Raw genomic sequence first — 19,871 nt, 5'->3', positions numbered from 1 at the left:
GTTGCCCCTCTTCCAGGCCAGCTCTCTGCTGTGGCTAGGGAGTGCAGTGGAGGATAGCCCAAGTGTTTGGGCTCTGCACCCCATGGGAGACCAGGAGAAGCACCTGGCTCCTGCCATCGGAACAGCGCGGTGCGCTGGCTGCAGCGTGCTACCGCGGCGGCCATTGGAGGGTGAACCAACGGCAAAAGGAAGACCTTTCTCTCTCTCTCTCTCTCACTGTCCACTCTGCCTGTCAAAAAAAAAAAAAAGGTAATGTTTTCCCTAAATCCTCACCGGTGTTTATTATTTCTCTGATTTTTGGATGATTACCATTGTAACTGGGTGAGGAAGTACCTAATGTGGTTTTTATTTAAATTTCTCCGGCAGCTACTACTTCTGGGCATTTTTTCATTTGTCACATTTCATCCTTTGAAAAAAATGCCTGTTCATGCCCTTTACCCATTTCTTAACTGTATTGTTTTGTTTTCTTGTTGTTGAAATTTTGAGCTCTTTATAGATACTGAATATTAATTATTTATCAGTTTCATAGTTCACAAATATTTTCTCTCATTCTGTCAGTTGTTTCTTCACTGTGTTTTTACTTTTAGGGCAAAGGCTTCCCTCCCTTTCAATTGTTGTGAAAGTTTCAGAATTAGAATTAGAATTAGTTCTTTAAAAGTCTTGTGGAGCCAGCTCCACGGCTTACTAGGCTAATCCTCCGCCTTGCGGCACCGGCACACCGGGTTCTAGTCCTGGTCAGGGCACCGATCCTGTCCCGGTTGCCCCTCTTCCAGGCCAGCTCTCTGATGTGGCCAGAGAGTGCAGTGGAGGATGGCCCAAGTCTTTGGGCCCTGCACCCCATGGGAGACCAGGAGAAGCACCTGGCTCCTGCCATCGGAACAGCGCGGTGCGCTGGCCGCAGTGCGCCTACCGCGGCGGCCATTGGAGGGTGAACCAACGGCAAAAGGAAGACCTTTCTCTCTCTCTCTCTCTCACTGTCCACTCTGCCTGTAAAAAATAAAAAATAAATAAAAACAAAACAAAACAAAAGTCTTGTGGAATTTAACAGTGAAGCCATCTGGTCCTGGGCTTTTCTTTCTTGGGAGGGTCTTTATTACTGATTCAATCCCCATCTTGCTTATAGGACTATTTAAATTTTCTGCATCTTCATAAATCAATTTTGATAGATTGTATGCTTCTAGAAATCTATGTATTTCTTGTAGATTTTCCAATCTTTCCAATAGCTGCTTGCATGAATTCCTGGTGATTCTTTTTATTTCTGTGGTCTCTGTTGTTACATTTCTTTTTTTTAAAGAATTTTTATTTATTTGAAATTCAGAATTACACAGAGAAAGAAGGAGAGGCAGAGAAAGAGCAAGGTCTTCCATCTGCTGGTTCACTCCCCAACTGGCTGCATTGTCTAGAGTTGTGCTGATCTGAAGCCAGATGCCAGGAGATTCTTATGAGTCTCTCACGCAGATCGAGGGGCCCAAGGTCTTGGGCCACTTTCTACTGCTTTCCCAGGCCACAGCAAAGAGCTGGATCATACATGGAGCATCTGGTTCTCAAACCAGTGCCTCTATAGAATGCTGGCACTTCAGGTGGTGGCTTTACCTGCTGTGTCACACCACTGGTCCCAACAGCTCTTTTTCATCTCTGATTTTGTTAATTTGGGTCTTCTCCCTTTTTTTTTTTTGACAGGCAGAGTGGACAGTGAGAGAGAGAGACAGAGAGAAAGGTCTTCCTTTTGCCATTGGTTCACCCTCCAATGGCCGCCGCGGTAGCGTGCTGCGGCCAGCGCACTGCGCTGATCTGATGGCAGGAGCCAGGTGCTTCTCCTGGTCTCCCATGGGGTGCAGGACCCAAGCACTTGGGCCATCCTCCACTGCACTCCCTAGCCACAGCAGAGAGCTGGCCTGGAAGAGGGGCAACCGGGACAGAATCGGTGCCCCGACCGGGACTAGAACCCGGTGTGCCGGCGCCGCAAGGCGGAGGATTAGCCTAGTGAGCCACGGCGCCGGCTTCTTCTCCCTTTTTTGTTTAGTTAAACCAAGGATGTATCAATTTTATTTATTTTTCAAAACACTATTTCTTCATTTCATTGATTTTTTTGCATTATTACATAGTGACCTTGTCTCTTTTGACAGTTTCTTTCTTTTTTGTTTAAAGATTTATTTATTTATTTGAAAATAAGAGTTACACCAAGAGAAGAGAGGTGGAGAGAGAGGTCTTCCATCTGCTGGTTCACTCCCCATTGGCTGCAATGGCTGGAGCTGCTCCAATCCAAAGCCAGGAGCCAGGAGCTTCTTCTTGGTCTCCCACGTCAGTGCAGGAGCCCAAGGACTTGGGCCATCTTCTGCTACTTTCCCAGGACATAGCAGAGAGCTGATCAGAAATGGAGCAGCTGGGACATAAAGCAGCACTCATATAGGATGCCGGCACTGCAGGCAGTGGCCTTACCCTCTATGCCACAGCACTAGCCCTGATGGTTTCTAAGTCTATTTTCTCTGGCTTAGTGCCTACAAGACTGAGCATGTTCCAAGTAGGGCTCCGGCAACTCACTTCTGGCAGACCCTTGGGCTGAGGCCAGACACTATTCCTCCCTTCCACTTCTGACATGCTGTTGGCTTAGTCTGTGAATGTGTGGTAACACCATGTCTGCTCCACTGTTAGCCATGGTGCCTTGTGCCTGGAAGGCTGCCACTGTGGTAATTTTCCTTCATGGATTAGGAGATACTGGGCATGGATGGGCAGAAGGCTTTGCAGGTATCACAAGTTCACATACCAAATGTATCAGCCTGCATGCACCCATTATGCCTGTTACATTAAATATAAACATGGCTATGCCTTCTTGGTTTGATAATATTGGACTTTCACCAGACTCACTGGAGGATGAATCTGGAATTAAACAGGCAGCAGAAAATGTAAAGGTTTTGATAGATCAAGAGGTGATGAGTGGCAGTCCTAACAGAATCATTTTGGAAGGATTTCCTCAGGGAGGAGTTTTATTTTTATATACTGCTATTACCATACAGCGGAAACTGGTGGGTGTCACTGAACTTAGTAGCTGGCTTCCACTTTGGGCTTCATTTTCACAGGGTCCTGTCAGTGGTGCTAATAGAGATATTTCTATTCTCCAGTGCCATAGAGATTGCGACCCTTTAATTCCACTAATGTTTGGTTCTCTTACTATGCAAAAACTAAACACATTGCTAAATTTGGCCAGTGTAACCTTTAAGGTCTATGAAGGCATGAGGCACAGTTCCTGTCAGCAAAAAATGGATGCTTAATATTTCTGAAGTATGTTAATTTTTCTGCTGTATTCCAACAGACCAAACAAGATACACAAGGATGTATCTTTATAAATGGGTGCTAATTGGTAATGAAAATAATTTACTACTGGACTATAGAATAATAATGTTGACAATGAAGACATATGTATATCTCTGGATTTAAAAATTTTGAACAGTCATTTCCTGAGTCATTTTGCTTTGCCTTGAAGAATAAGATGTATTGTTTCATTATATAAGTCAGCAAAATCTTATTTATGGCAAGAAATATTCTGTTGCAATATTGTGCTGTAATGTGGGGAAATGTAAAAGTTTTCCACAGTTTCTATCAATGTGAAATAAAACTTAATCCTGAAAAAAAGTCTATTTTATCTGATATTAGGCTAGGAACTCCTGCTCATTTTTTAATTTCCATTAGCATAGAATAATTTTCTCCATTCTATCACTTTCAGTCTGTGTGTAGCTTTGTTGGTCTGCAGTGTTTCTTGTATGCAGCATGTATATTGGTCTTTGTTTTTAATCCATTCAGCCAGTCCATCTTTTGTTTGGAGAGTTTATTCCACTTACATTCAAGATTGTTATTGTTGCTGGCACCGCAGCTCACTAGGCTAAATCCTCTGCCTGTGGCACCAGTACCCCGGGTTCAAGTCCTGGTTGGGGTGCCGGTTCTGTCCCGGTTGCTCCTTTTCCAGTCCAGCTCCCTGCTGTGGCCTGGGAAGGCAGTGGAGGATGGCCCAAGTCCTTGGGCCCTGCACCCACATGGTAAGCACCTGGATCCTGGATTCAGATCGGCACAGAGCACCAGGCGTAGCGGCCATTTGGGGGGTGAACCAATGGAAGGAAGACCTTTCTCTGTCTCTCTCACTGTCTAACTCTGCCTGTCAAAAAAAAAAAGGTTGTTATTGGTGAGTGATGACTTGTCTTGCCTCTTTTTCCCCACAAATATTCTAGTTTGTTTTGTACTATTACTTTGTACTTTTTTTCCACAAATATTCTATTGGTTGTTTTGTACTACTACTTTGTACTATTACTTTGTAATAATACTAGATTTTTGGCTTCATATTTTTTCATGATGCTGTGTTTAGTACATCCTTAATTTTTTTTCAAGATTGTTTGCTTTGGAAAGTCTTTATTAACTTTTCTTTATTAATTAGAGCTAGCTGGATACAGTATTCTAGCCCAACAGCTTTGTTTTTTCTTTAAGGACTTGGACTATATCTCTGTTGTATCCTCTTTTGTGAGGTTTTTGATGAGAAATCTGCTGTCAATCTAGAGCTCTTTTAAAGATAATCTTGCATTTCTGTCTTGTACTTTTTAGCATCTTTTCTTTGTGTTTTAAATTTGAAAGTTTGAATATTCTGTAGTGTGATGAAGACCTTCTCTGATCATGTCTCTCTGGGATTCTATGTGCTTCTTGTACTTGGATGTCCATATCTTTGTCCAAATTTCTGAAATTCTCTTCAATAATCTCACTAAGTTTTCTAAATTACTCTGTTTTTCCACTCCTTCAGGAAAGTCTAAGACATGAGTAGTTTGTTCTTAATGGTTTCTAATAGATTAAACACTGTTTTCATTTTTCTGAATTTTTTTTCTTTTTTTGTCAGACTGTGATATTTCAAAACCCTTGTCTTTCAGCTTGGATATTCTTTCTTCGGCACCATTGAGAATGATGTTCATGCTTTTCACTGTATTTTTTATTTGACATATTGAGTTTAATTTCTTAATATTTCAATTTGGCTGTTCTTTAATATTTCTATTTCTTGGCTGAATTTCTCATTCATGGCATGCATCAATTTCTTTAACTCATGTAATTGCCTCTGTATTTTTCAATAATCTTACAATAAGTCTTTTTAATTCCTTTTCAGGCATTTTGTCAAGATCCTCATCTTCACAGTCCAATATTGAAGTATTATTGTGTTCTTTTTGGTGTTTCATATTGTCTTCCTTGTTAATATATCTCATATTTATGATTTTTACATATCTATAGAAGCACTTGTGGTTGAAGTCTTTGTTATTGGGAATGTGCCCCTAGGTATAGGGAGATGCCTGCACCTTCAGTGAATATCTAGAGGTGTGTGCTGAGTGGGACCAGAGAGCTCTGGTCAGCATTTGTGTGTGAGTCAAAGTCCAGGGTAACACCCAAAATATGTGTGGTAGCTCTCCTCTGTATCCAGCAGAAGAGAGTGGATGATCCCCTTGTTTGTTGTGGTCACTGCCCCCACAATTCTCTGTGCCAAGATAAACTTCTCTGTGCCTAAACCCTGCCCCCAACTCACTCAAGTACATGAACTGCACAAAATATCTGTTCACTTTGTAATCTGAACATGAAGTCCTTCTGGCTTATAGCATAAGCCCTCCATTCCCAGTCACAGGGTGCAGGGTTCCTGCAGTCACAGACTGTAAGGCATCCACTCTCTGCCCTTGGAGCTGCTCTATCCAGAGAACTACTCTGTCCCTGACCTTGGGATAGGGCTGGAAAGCAACATGCTTTCCATTCCCTGAGCTAAATGGGTGGCCTGCCCCCACCAGCTCCTCTTCCAGGACTCAAAGTCAGTGGAGATCATAGATTTCTCACTGTGATAAAAAAAACCAGACATGCACTGGCTCTGGCAGCCTCTACTCCCATTACTATGTCACTTTCCCCTCTGGTGGAGGAAGGAGCAATATGCCCTCCATTCACAAAGTTAAGTAGACACTCTGCCCCTGGACAACTTACCTCACTGGAGTGAGAGTCAGCAGGGACCACAAGTCTCTTCTCCAGACATCACCAGTGGAGCACAGGCTTGTACAGAAACCACTCAACTCACTCTGGGAAGATGGCCTCCCTGCCAGCTGAGGACTGCAGGAGCTGCAGCCATAGGAGTAGCTGGTGGTGTCCCCTGAGCTTCTGTGTGTCTGTGCAATCTTTGCTGCTCCACAGAGTGTCTCTTCTTACATTATGGATTTTATTTCTATTTCTTACTTTACTGCATTGGCTAGGACTTTCAGTAACATGTTGAAAATTGGTTGTGAAGACACATGCTTATTTTATTCCTCATTTTAGTGGAAAAACTTGGAGCTTTCCATCATTACCTATAATGTTAGGTGAGAGGTCTGTGTAGATGTATTGTATTAACTTGGAGGACATCCTGGGCTAGAGGCTCTTACTTAATTTTTCATCCATTTGTTTCATCATTCATAGTGCTAGACTTTGTCAAGATTTTCTGTATTCATCAAATTTATAAAATTTTGTTTTTTTTTTTTTTTCCATTGATTTGGGAAATTAAATCGCCACCAGTTTGACCTGCCTTAAATATCTGGAACTAATTCCATATGTTTATCAAACATCATGCTTATAATACCTTATTGAATTTTATGAAAAATTTTAAAATATGTGCATCTATGTATATGAGAGATACTGGCCTAGAAATTACTTTCCTGTACCATGTCTGTATAGTTTGGAAACAGGAGCATTTCTTCAAGTTCCATCTTACAGAAAAATTCACAAATAATTACAGCAATTATTTCTTAGATGTTACATAGAATTTCTCAGCAAACCCATCAGAGCCTGCAGCTTTCTCTTTTAGGAGATTGTTACTGAATTAATTTATCTTTAAATATATTGTTTCTATTTATTTTTTATCTTTTTATTTGGAAATCAGAGAAAGAGGTCTCTTCTTTTGCTCTTCAATTCACCAAGTGACTGCAACAGCTGAAACTCAGCAAACCTGCAGTTTGGAGACATAAACACAACCCAGGTCTACCCATATTAGTATAATACAGATCTTTGATGTGAGTGACTGAGACACAAAAATTTTAGACATTGGCTTTTACCTAGCAGTGTGCATGTCAATAGAAAGTCTGAATTGGGAGTGGAGCTATTACTTTTACCAAGGTAGTCCACTGTTGGTTGCAGGCATATCAAGCAGCAACTGCTGTGAAAACATCTTTTAACTGAATTTCTTTAATAGATATAGAAACTTTTAGGATATTTATTTCTTCTGATGTGAGTTGAGGCAGATTGTGTCTTTATTTTAGCTAGTCCATTTCTTCTGGATTAAAACACCAATATTTTTGCAAGGGCAATTTGAAAGCCATGAATTCAGCATTTCAGCATTTTATATGCTTTCAGTGAGAATATTTGTCAATCCTATTCTATTATTACACCAGGCAAAAGTTTTATTTGACTCCTATATTCATATTTGTTCTAATAGGTAACCTAATTACTGGCTTGTTACCTTGAACTTGTTTAGTCTTGGTTTTCAGCTTTTCTAGAGTAGGCATGAATATATGTCAAGTTTTCCATAGCACTATTAACTTTGAAGGTCTTGACCACCAACATTTTATTTCCCTTAACATCAAACCAGGGCTATTTAACATACTTTTTTGTAGAGTGGTCTAAAATAAGCATTACTTCAGTGTGTGGTTCTTACTTAAAAAGTACAGCCTTTAGGTATTTCACTTACATGCTTGTGATGTTAATAATATGTCAACAAGGTCTTACTTGGGTTGGAACTTAGATACCCTCCAAACCAAATAATCTGAAGTGTATTTTTATACTTCCATCCCAGGACCAGTTACTCTGGTGAACCTCATGTAGTTTCACTCCATCAATGCTCAGTCTATCTCATGCTCAAGGACTTGTGGGGACTTTACACATTCAGTTCTCAAGGTTTCATCTGTTCAGTTACATTCATTCCAGTTTCTTCTTTGGAAAGTTCTTGCTGTCCTCAGATACGGTAACTACTGCAGCTCAATAGCAACAGGTATTGACTGGAATCCAGTTCATTGTATTGTTGAAAAGTCATTTTTCCCAGCAAGAACCCATATAACTGTAGTGACTGCTTGTCAAATTTTCTTTTCTTGGTGATCTCAATGTTTTATTGCCTGTTGTTTGCCTGACATCTTCTCATAAACTTTCCTCAATGCTTTTTGTTGTGTTTTTTAGTGCCAAGAGATTTTAACCGGGTATTGAAAGTAAAATCACCTGATGTCATTTCTGCACTCATGTTTTTGGTCCACTGAGAATATTTCCTGATTTTTCATATGAGAAAAATGCATTTTAGTAACTCACTTTGATACAATGTTAAATTTTGAAAGTCTGTCACATTTTCAGATAAAATGAAATGCAGAACAACAGAGAGAAGGAAGAGATGAAGAGATTTTGCTTCTACTGGCTCACTGCCCAAATAGCCACAACATGCATGTGTGGGCCAGGCTGAAGCAAGGAGCCAGAAACTACATCCTGATCTCCTACACGGGTGGCAGGGGCAAAGTACATGGGACATCTTCCACTGCCTTCCCAGGCACAATAGCAAGACACTATATTGGAAGCAGAACAATCAGAACTTGAAGAGGCATTTCAGTGCAGGATAATGCTGCCACAAACAGGGGCTTAACCTGCTGTGACACAATGCCAGACCTTCATTTGAAATTAATATTCAGTTATGTGGAAGCCAAAGTAAGAGAAAGCAAGCTGTTATCGGCTATCATCTATCACTTTTATTAGTTTTTCTTAAATAGTTGCTTATCACAGAATAATATATTAAAATATATGACACCAATGAAAGAGCCAGTGTGTTCCCACTGTCTGGTTTCTGATTGCTGCTGATGTGACGCCCTTTTGCAAACTTAAGAGGAAAGAGAGGTTTGGGGCCAACACCCAGAAGGTAGGGGGACATTAGCACTCATGACACTAGATGGGACTTTATTCCCTGTCATATTTTTGTTATATAGATACAGCCACATGAACTGAAGCAGGATTTGAACACTTAGTGCATTCATGACTATCTTCATATACTCTTCAAAACTTACTAACAGAAAAGGATGAATAGTACCACATACTGTGACTTAGTGTTTTTATTCAGTGTCAGAGTGTGTAATTACTTCTGTAATCCTCAAGTTAACAAGGCAAAGATAAAAAGAAAAAGTTAGTGAAAAACAAAAAACTAGATCAGTCAAGAATGGGGGTTGCCAACAAATTTCTGGAACATAGTAAATTTTGAAAAAATGAAGTATTTTGTGCTTTCAGTGCTTCATGTGAAAAACACATACATACACACACCATCAGCATGACCACCATCACCACCACCCCTCACTGGAGCTGCCTGTGTGTTGGAGAATTGAGGACACCATACAGGCAGAACACAGGAGCTGCAGGCATTGTCTGACAGTAAGCGGGCAATGAGATAGCTCTCAGAACAGACCCATTTCTCTTCACTGAACACAGCTGTAGGATTGGGGGAGCAGAAGCCCTGTACAGGAAAGGTGTTGAGGAAATCACCAAAATAATTTGCAAAAATTTACCATGCTCTAGGTTACAAAGAGATGGTCTTAATTCCTATAAACTGTTGGTTTTCCCTAATGTGGGTAGACAGGAAGATTTTAAAAATGATTCATCATTCCCAATAAGGAAGCACTCATACGTCTTACTTCCTGTCCTAGCCCCAGAGCCTGTAAAGGTGAACCCACTGGGGCTGGCTGGGAGAAAAGAGGAAAGTGTGTTCCAGAAGGAACTGTCTGAGGGACAATAAAGGCTTCTTGCACATAATAAAAGGAATAACTAGCAAAAAAAATGATTCATCAATGGATTATGCTGCAGGAGTTTCAGGGTCACAGTCCACCTGTGAGAAGAACATGATAGTTTTCTCAGGGCTTGGAATCCTGTCAGATGTATCCTAGTGACTAGAACATATTCCACAGGATGCCTCACAGGCAGGGCTGCCTGGAGAGAACTGCAGCTGTCTTTGGGTAGGGCACGTGAGTGTTTGTTGGTGCACAGGTGTGCATTCATGTGTTAAGGAGGCCAATGTATAGTGAGGAGAGTATCCCACATGCTCCAGGCCCTTCTTCCCAGGTACACAAAAAGGTGAAATCACTATCCACACAGGTCTGCTTCATCTCACTTAAGTTTTCTACTAAGAACAAATGTGTGTATATGTATGTGTGTGTGTTGGGGTGGTTGATGGTGTGAGTGTCTCCTTGTGCATTTCAAAATCCCAATAACTTAGGCTTAAAGCCTCAACCAAAATAACCAGCAATGGCATTTACAACAACCACACATTGCTCAAAGTCCAGGCTCACAGAAGAAAAATACCTACTGTGTGTAGACAGAATTATGTCATACAACCCCTAGAATACAGTACATATTAGGGGTATGAAGAAAATTCTTAGGCTTGGGGCTGGCGCGGTGGCTCAGTGGGCCTAGGCTAAAGCACCTGCATCCCAAATGCACACCAGTTCGAGACCCAGCTGCTCCGATTCCTGTCCAGCCCTCTGCTATTGCCCCAGAAAGCAGTAGAAAATGACCCAAGTCCTTGGGCCCCTGCACCCACCTGGGAGATGCAGGAGAAGCTTCTGGCTCCTGGCTTCAGATTGGCACAGCTCCAGCCATTGCGTTCATCTGGGGAGTGAGCCTGTGGATGGAAGACCTCTCTTTCTCTCTCTGCCTCTCCTCTCTCTGTGTAACTCTGACTTTCAAATAAATAAATCTTTTAAAAAAAGAAAATTTATAGGCTAGTTCAAGTATTTCTGCATCTTTAAATAGTTATTTATTTCATCTGAAAAGCACAGTAACAGATAGAGGGTACTAAAAAGGAAGAGAGAGGGAGATCCTCCATCCACTGGTTCTGTCTCCAAATGGCCAAAATGGCTGAGCTGGGCCAGGTCAAAGCCACAATCCAGGAGCTGGATATGTGTGGCAGGGGCCCAAATACTTAGACTGTCCTCCACTACTTTTCCAAGGAGATGGATTGGAAATGAAGCAGTTAGGATTGAACTGGCACTTATATGGGATACTGGTATTGCAAGTGGCATCTTAACCTGTTATGCTACAATGCCAGCCTATAGTATTTGCAAGTTAAGGCTGCAAACTATTAAGCCATGATGTTATTAAATCTACAGCCTCCCACAAGGGTTTTAGGACTACACTGTGTGGTTCAGTTAATGTCCCAGGCATCTGAGGCTCCTTGCTCAGTTATGGTTTCATTGTTTCCTCTTCCTTGTAGGCCAGGCATGAGGCCTCCAGTGGAATTGATCTGTTGGGGAAGTTCCCATCCCCAACTCCTGAAGAGCAAGTTGCCAGCCAGGCACAGTGTGGCCTTCTCAATCAGTAAGGAGGGAAGAGACACATGTTCTAAAAACAAGAAATGGGTAGGCATGAGCCATCAGGGCCTGGACAATTCTGAGTAGACCATGGAAAGGACACAGGAGTCATCTGAGATCACCTAATCCTTTCAGTGCCAGCTCTCAGTGGGCCCCAGCCCATGGCTGGCCCTGGGGAGCAAGGATGCATTGCTGCCTGGAGAAGCTACATTTGAGTCTGGAAAAGTCAGTACACTTCACCTCAAATATTTAAAGCAATTTTTTAAAGTAAATTGCCCAATTAAAGCTTGGTAATTTGTTTTCAAAAAAAGGATTTCTTTTTAATTAAAAAAAATAGATAAAACAGAGCATGCACAATGTGGGAAGAGAAATAAGACAATTGCTGATTTGCATTTCGACCTGCAAGGGGTGGGCAGGACACAGCCAGGAAGAGAAGAGAACCCCATTTCTCCTGTCCCTTGATCTCATAATTCAGCTCCCTCCAACTTCAGCTGCACCATCAGGGAACACAGAAGTCAGATTTACAAGAGTGTTTACATGTGCAAATGCAGGGAGCCATGCCCCAGGATACAAGATACAGTCTGTGGACATCATAGAGACACTCCAGAACAATGCTCAACACCAAGAGCAACCACTGTTCAGCCTAACATCTCCCAGGACAGGAAATAGAGGAGTTCAAAGTTACCAATTGGCTCCTATGCTGCTGTAATCCACTTCTGGGGCTCACTGAGGAGAGCAGGAACTGCTGCTCCTGGGGTTTGCCATCAGGAGCTTCTTGGTACATGGCAGGTTCCAGAGAATGGATTCTTCTTTTACAGGAGCTTGTGCAAGATGCCATACAGAGGAAGTGGCAGTCCTATTGTGTCCTTATTGGGCTCCTCCTCGCCTGACTGCTCCAAGCCCAAGCTCCTGCCAGACTGTGCTCCATTGTCCCTGCAGGGCAAGCTGTTCTGCTGGTTGCACATGCCAGCCAGGGGTTCCAGCTGCCTCCTCTCCACGCAGCTGCCTACTGCTGCCCAGCTGCTCCTGTTAGCTGGAATACTGCAGGGCAGTCCAGGGCAGCATCTTAGGCCTCTGTCTTCACCTTAATAGTGTATTGCTTAGAACTTTCACATTTCCACTAGTTCAGTTGAGTATTCTACTCCACTGGGATGCCAAGTTCTGCACTTTGCAGAGAGAGCCTGCATCATTGAATTCAGGCACCCAGTCGGGGGAGAGCACAGGTCTTCAGTGGAGCAGCCTGTGCAGGACCTGGATGGGGCCTCTGAGTATTTTCCCCTTTCTTTGCTGTTTCATGAGTTGCACTCACTCTGGACATGGTGGGACTCCATGTGTCACTTCCCCACAAGGACACAGGAGCTCCTTGCTACAATACAATCACATGTGCTAGGTTCTTGGCCCAGCAGGGCCAGGGTACAGACTCAGTGGATGCTGATCCACAGGTGATGTATAGGCCTGCACCTGTAGGCAGGGCACATGGGGCAGCACAGTGTGCTCCCTGGAAGTCACTTCTTGAAAATGTGGCTTCTCAGACTGGGGAATGTGGCGCCAAGTGCCTGCTTTTCTTCTTCTCATCCCTGCCCCCCACCTCTTGGCTTCCTCCCCACTCCTTCCTCTCCCCTCCCCTTCCTTCATTTCCCCACCCCTCTCCTCCCACACCTCTTCCTCTGCCTCCTTTTTTTTGCATTTGCTACTAAACATGTTGCTTTTTTATGTTATGTTTCCATGCATAATTGAATCAAGATATAAATTTCATTTTTTTTCCTTTATGCACCACTATCACACTGTGTGAACATTATTACAGGGTCCTTTCTCCTTGCTGTTCTTTTCTGCAGGATTTTTTTTCACTATTTTTGGCTTGAGTGTTCTAAACATGCCTATAATAATTTACTGTAGAAAATAAAGCATCCAGTGATTTTTAAATTAAGAATTTATAATTTATAAATTATAAATACATTTTATAAAATGCACCTTTCATATTTAAGTTTCTATAAATTAAAATGGGGTAAAAACTTTTTATAATATTAAGCTTTTATTCAAAAACATGTTTTCCCCTTTTACAATGATACGTGTGTATAAGCTTCTCTAACATTTTATTTTATTTTAAAATTTTTTAGTTAAAATGGGATCTTCTATTCCATTGTATTTTGTAATTGGTGTGTGTTGAAAAACACAGACTATTGTTATTTGAATGTTGATTTTATAAAATGATTCATTAGGTTAGCTTGCTAATTTTAGCTTTTCCAAGATTATTTTAATTTTTTCTGTAACCAAATAATGTTCAACAAAATATTTTTCTCCTCCTCTGAAATTATTATGGTTCTAACTTGATTTTTTCCCTATTTCCATAGTTAATAATCTAATAACAATGAAGACAGTGGCATATATGTCCAACTCTTACATGCTATATAGTTTTGTTTCAAAATTCTTAGTGTATCAATGTTATTATAAAGATAACTTACTTCAGAATACTTTAAATGTACAAAACAAATATTATAAAATAATCACATGGTTCCTATATATCCCATACTGGGCTTCCTTACTGCTGGCCGGCGCCGTGGCTCAACAGGCTAATCCTCCGCCTTGCGGTGCCGGCACACCGGGTTCTAGTCCCGGTCGGGGCACCGGTCCTGTCCCGGTTGCCCCTCTTCCAGGCCAGCTCTCTGCTGTGGCCAGGGAGTGCAGTGGAGGATGGCCCAAGTGCTTGGGTCCTGCACCCCATGGGAGACCAGGAGAAGCACCTGGCTCCTGCCATCGGAACAGCGCGGTGCGCCGGCCGCAGCGCGCTACCGCAGCAGCCATTAGAGGGTGAACCAACGGCAAAGGAAGACCTTTCTCTCTGTCTCTCTCTCTCTCTCACTGTCCACTCTGCCTGTCAAAAATAAAAAAAATAAAAATAAAAAAAAATAAAAAAAATAAAAAAAGAATACTTTAAATGTACAAAACAAATATTATAAAATAATCACATGGTTCCTATATATCCCATACTGGGCTTCCTTACTGCTAACATCTTATATTAGAATGATATATTTGTCACAATCAATATGCACTCATTGAGTTCTCTACTTTTATTGAATTGTGATAGTCTTCCACAATTAGTGAAACATGCCAACTTCCCCAATTTTTTACCCAACTCCCGCTATCCCTCCTCCCACTTTCAAATTCTAACACTAACAATATTTGTTGAGATTGAGGGGTTTGGGGGTCCTACATCTGAGGAAGATTTTGTTAACACATAATCTGCCTCTAATTACAGATGCCAACAAAATATCTGATGTTCCTTAATTGAGGTAGAGTCTGCATTCTCTTCCTCTGACTCTAAGCTACTATGTGAGTGCCTGGACACAGGATCACACTATAAACAATGTTGTGCCAGTTTCTAGACCTGGCCTTCAATGCAATGGCAGTTTTAGGCCTTATTGAAGTCAGTAGAACTACTCTCTTGTGGGCAATGCCTGGAGAAACCTAGAGAGTGAAGTGTGCCCAGCTGATTCCCAGCACCCTCGCCACCTCTGTGACAACACACCAGTTAAGTGTGTATTAATTGTCTTAAACCTTGTAGATCAGCTGATACCCAAGATGAATATCCCAGTGTGATCTCAGTCAATGTCATGAGAAACAGACATATTTTCCAATGAATCAGTGCCTGTATTTTTGACTGACATGGTCGTGAGATAATAAAATATATACTCTTTATGTCTAAAGTCTGTCATTTTTGCATATGATTTGATATAACAATATTGCTTTCCTTTTGTCTACTCAATGTAATTGATTACATTAACAGATTTAATATTAAACTGATTTCAGTCTGGATTATTATATATAATTATTTTACTATATAAAATTATTTAATATTTTGTACTCATTGTAATATTTCATAATTGTTATACTTCATTTTTGGTCTAAGAATTCTTTGTTGATGAAATCTGTTGACTTTTAGACCAAATTTTCCTTCCTTGTCTATATGTGGATAGTATGAGATCATCTATGCTTCCAAGGATTTGCAGATTTCTTCTACTTCTTTTTATTGTGGTGAGATATTTAGTGTAAAAATGTGGGCTTTTAAGATTTGTTTTATTTATTTGAGAGGCAGAGGGAGAAAGAGAGAGAGAGAGAGAGAGAGAGAGAGATCTTCAATCTGCTGGTTCACTGCTCATATGACCACAACAGCCAGGACTGGGCCAGGCAAAAGCCAGGAATCAGGAGCTTCATCTCAGCCTCCACATGGGTGTAGGGGCCCAGTGACTTGAGCCTTCTGCTGCCTTTCTTAGGTCCACTTGCAGGGAGCTAGATCAGAAGTAGGGCAGCTGGACTAGAACTGGCACCCATATGGAATGCCAGCATTGCATGTGAGTGCTTAACCAGTTAGGCCACAATGCTGGCCCAAATATGTGGTTATTTTTATCTTATAATTTATAAAATTATATATTAGCAATTTCTCCACCTCCATTTTTAAAGTTAGATTAGCTAACTACTTATTTTATAAAAAGGAATTTTGGGTTGTTTTTCTAATACTTTATGATTTCTGCTTCATTAAAGTTTTCTTTACTATTTATTAATAATGATTTTCTCTTCATTATTGTGTTTTTAGACTTTTTAATTTTCTTTTCCTAATAAAATTACATTGAATTTAACTGCTTTAGAAACAACTGAGATACTGCTTTTTAAAAAGATTTGTGTTATGTATTTGAATGACAGAATGACAGAGAAGGAGCAAAAGAGGTCTTCCTTTTTTTTTTTTTTTTTTGACAGGCAGAGTGGACAGTGAGAGAGAGACAGAGAGAAAGGTCTTCCTTTTGCCGTTGGTTCACCCTCCAATGGCCGCCGCAGTAGCGCGCTGCGGCCGGCGCACCATGCTGTTCCGATGGCAGGAGCCAGGTGCTTCTCCTGGTCTCCCATGGGGTGCAGAGCCCAAGCACTTGGGCCATCCTCCACTGCACTCCCTGGCCACAGCAGAGAGCTGGCCTGGAAGAGGGGCAACCGGGACAGGACCGGTGCCCCGACCGGGACTAGAACCCGGTGTGCCGGCGCCGCAAGGCGGAGGATTAGCCTGTTGAGCCACGGCGCCGGCCAGGTCTTCCATTATTTGGTTCACTCCCTAAATGACCACAATGGTCATACTGGACCAGGAACTCCATCTGGGTCTCCCATATGGGTGGTAGGTGTCCAAGAATTTGGACCATCTTCCACTGCCTTCCCAAGAAGTCAGATCAAAAGTGGAACAGGTGGGACTTGAACCTGCACTCCTTCCTCTAAGGGATCCAGAATTGCAGCAACCTCGTGCACCACAACACTGACTCTTGGATATTAATTTAAGTTATGCTTTTGGTTATAATTTTAAAAAGATTCTATGAAGTGTAGGGATTTTCATACAGCATGCCATTGACTCTAACATCTTGCTAACAACTGTACACAGTTGCTGTATACTGATGGCTTTGTTGTATTTTTGTTGCAATGAAAATGTGTGCTCTAAATCACAATCCAAATAAAATGACCTATATTTTCAGGTGTGTACTTTAGGAAACCAATTGTTCTCTTTTATATTTCATCAACTAATTTACCCCTAAGACAATCACATTCTACAGTTTTAAATCCAAGCTTTTTAAAAATTTACTTATATATTTGAAAGAGTTACAGGGAGAGGTCTTCCATCCAATGGGGCCTGCGGGCCAGGGGGCTGTTGAGCTACGATTGGCTGGTGCCCAGAGGCAGGGCCTGCATGCACCTCGGCAGCAAGCTGCGATTGGCCTCGGATCAGGGCCTGCTGCCAGCATGCAGGGGTGGTTTAGGGGACTGGGGGCGGAGCCAGGGCTGCAGAAGAGGTGGAGCAGGTAGCTTCAGTGGCCCATACTGAACCCGGTGATGAGTGTGGGGAAGGAGGCAGAGAGGGTCGGGGAGTGGGGACAGCGGCCTCCAGCCCTGTGGTGACAGTGCCAGCGACTGTAGCAAGTTTGGTGGTGGTGACGGTACCAATGTTTGCTGGGGAGCCGCAGATAGCGGGCAGCAGAGGGGCATATCTGCCTCTGGCAGTGCTGCTAGGACCTCCTGGTTGCCAGGTCCCGCACCCCTGCCAACACGGAATGCTGCCTCGGGGACCCCCGCGCTCTCCAGTCCAGTCACTAGACAAGCTGGTACTGGGAATTCAGGATGGTTACGGATTCAACAGGGATGACCCCAAGGAGGACGTCTTTGTTCACTAGATAGCTATTAGAAGAATCAGCCCCAGGGAGTTTCTGCACAGCGCTGGTGATGGGGACCCTGTGGAGCTTGATGTCACGGGAGGAGAGAAGGGCACCGAAGCCGCTAATGTAACTGGGCCCAGAGCAGGCAGGCGCCGGTGAAAGGGCAGCTGCTGTGCCCCTGTCGGAGCAGGTTCCATGATTCATGCCCCAGCCTCGCCCGGCTGCCGCGCACCTATGGGGCAGAGGCGCCCTCCACTGGGGAAGAACCTGGCAGTGGAGAGCCAGCTGAAGACTGCATTGGGGCCCAGAGGACATGGCCATCACTTGTACCAAGGGCGCCTGGCCTCTGTGTGAGGACCCCTGGCCCCCCAGCCAGCAACAGACAATAGAGGGCACGTGGGCTGGAGCCCAAAGACAAGGCCCCAGAACAGGAAGACCAACAAAGGGGATGTGAGGGGCCCCCCAGCTCAGACTTCGGCCCAGATATCGCAAGCCCTTCCTTCCTAGGCACCCAAGCAGCAGACAATGGAAGGTGGGGATGGGGAGACCTATTCAGCCAAGGCCACACTGACGGCTCCTGGCCTGAGCCCCAGCACTCAGGAAACTGCCTCTGCTGCTGGTCCCACAGAGACCTCAGCCCCAGAGACCTAGGCTCCATCAACACTGAGACCCACCACCACCACCATGCTGGAGAGCATAGAAGTCAATGGACACCCAGCCACCATCTCCGTCTGCAGTGTTTCCGACTGATTTGTACCCTACCCAGCACCCCTCTCCGTTTTCCCATAATTCATGACGTGAAAACATTGGCTTTTCCCCTTTCTCTTGAGACTCAGGAGAGCCAAAGCAGCAGCCATTTGCCTGGTTCCTCTCTCCCCTACCAAGGGTTGAAGGAAGGGATCCACCCTGATTTTCAGAGGCGTCTACTCCATCCTCTAAATCAGGCTGAAAAGGAACCAGCCAGCTCTTACCTTCTCGGGTTTTCTCTCCCACTTCAGCTTATTTTTTGTTTCCCTCAACCCCCTAACTCAGAAGCCACTTTATGAACTGCTATGTGCCACCCGAGCCTTCAGTAAAAACAAAAGTAGCCTTGCGTATTAAAAAGAAATTGATCCATTTTTAACATATGTCTTTTAGTAAATGCCTAAATTGCATAGACACTGGATAAGGCATTTAAACATGTCTAAGGGATCATTGAGGGCAGGTATTATTCCTTAACTCTCTTAATGCTAATCAACCTTATTTAACATAGCATTGGAAGTATCAGCAAGAGCAATTAGATGCGAAAAAGAAATATAGTACTTCAACTTGGAAAGCAGGAAGTCATGGTTTTGTACATGGCAAGGTCTAACTATTGCACCAAAAATTGTTAGAACTGATAAACTAACTCAGTAAATTTACAGGATCGAAAATCAGCATCCAAAAATCTAGCTTTTTAATACAACAGTAATAATTTTGCTGAAAGAAAAATTGAGATAGAAATTCTATTCACAATAGATACAAAAATTTAAATATTTAGGAATAACTAATTTTGGAAGGTGAAGGATATTTACAGTAAGATTATAAAACATCGGTAGAAGGTATCATCAAGGTCACAAATAAAAGGAAAGATTATTTGTTCATGAACTGGAAGAACAAATATTGTTAGGATGTCCAAGCAATCTAAAGCAATGTGCAGGTATAATATCAATGACATTATCTACAGAATCACAAAAATATCCTAAATTTGTATAGTATCACAAAAGATCCAGAATAGCCAATGTGAATCCAAGTGAAAAGATAGCACTGGAGGCATCATAGGACCATATTTCAAAACTGCAATAGTTTAAACAGCATCATACTGGCATAAAACCCAACACAAGGATCAATGGGACAGTTCAGTTAATGCTGAAATCAATCCATGTACATGCATCCACTTGATGTTTGATGCAAGAGTCAAGAACAGACATTGGAAAAAGATAATCCATTCAATAAATGATCTGACAAATCTGTGTAATAATAATTTTTTACATATGTAAAAAATAAAATAAAATGCATACCTCTCACCATATTAAAAAAAAATCAACTCACGATGGATAAAAGGCCTAAAGATAAAACCTGAAACTATGAAATTACTAGAAGATAACAAAGGGAACAAACTTCAAAACAGTGATGTAGACAAATATTTGAATATGATGACAAAATAGCACAGGCAACAAATACAAAACTAGATAAATGGGATTATATTACACTCAGAAACTACTGCATAGCAAAGAAAATGCCACATCTAACAGAATGTGAGAAAATATTTGCAAGCTACTTATCAAAGAAAGGATTAAGAATCAGAACATATCTGAAA

At 42.2% G+C, this 19,871-nt stretch overlaps 1 protein-coding gene, 1 non-coding gene and 1 pseudogene across 2 annotated transcripts; all 3 read left to right on the top strand.

The window, feature by feature from the left end:
• The first annotated feature begins 2,618 nt into the window (after nucleotides 1-2,618).
• On the top strand, nucleotides 2,619-3,269 carry LOC133754145 (acyl-protein thioesterase 1-like). Its single transcript, XM_062184698.1, has 2 exons — nucleotides 2,619-2,981; nucleotides 3,078-3,269. Exons 1-2 carry the CDS (start codon nucleotides 2,619-2,621, stop codon nucleotides 3,267-3,269), a joined length of 555 nt encoding a protein of 184 aa, XP_062040682.1.
• Nucleotides 3,270-9,650: 6,381 nt separating this feature from the next.
• Nucleotides 9,651-9,776, top strand: LOC133754245 (small nucleolar RNA SNORD22). Its single transcript, XR_009865172.1, has one exon. It is a non-coding gene; the product is annotated as a small nucleolar RNA SNORD22 (small nucleolar RNA).
• Nucleotides 9,777-12,182: 2,406 nt separating this feature from the next.
• LOC133754144 (Y-box-binding protein 2-like) lies at nucleotides 12,183-17,692 on the top strand (annotated as a pseudogene).
• The last annotated feature ends 2,179 nt before the right edge of the window (nucleotides 17,693-19,871 follow it).

This window comes from Lepus europaeus, chromosome Y (genome assembly GCF_033115175.1).
Source record: "Lepus europaeus isolate LE1 chromosome Y, mLepTim1.pri, whole genome shotgun sequence".
Lineage (NCBI taxonomy): Eukaryota > Metazoa > Chordata > Mammalia > Lagomorpha > Leporidae > Lepus > Lepus europaeus.
The sequence above is the reverse complement of the archived record's forward strand: the minus strand, read 5'-3'. Positions and strand labels throughout refer to the sequence as shown.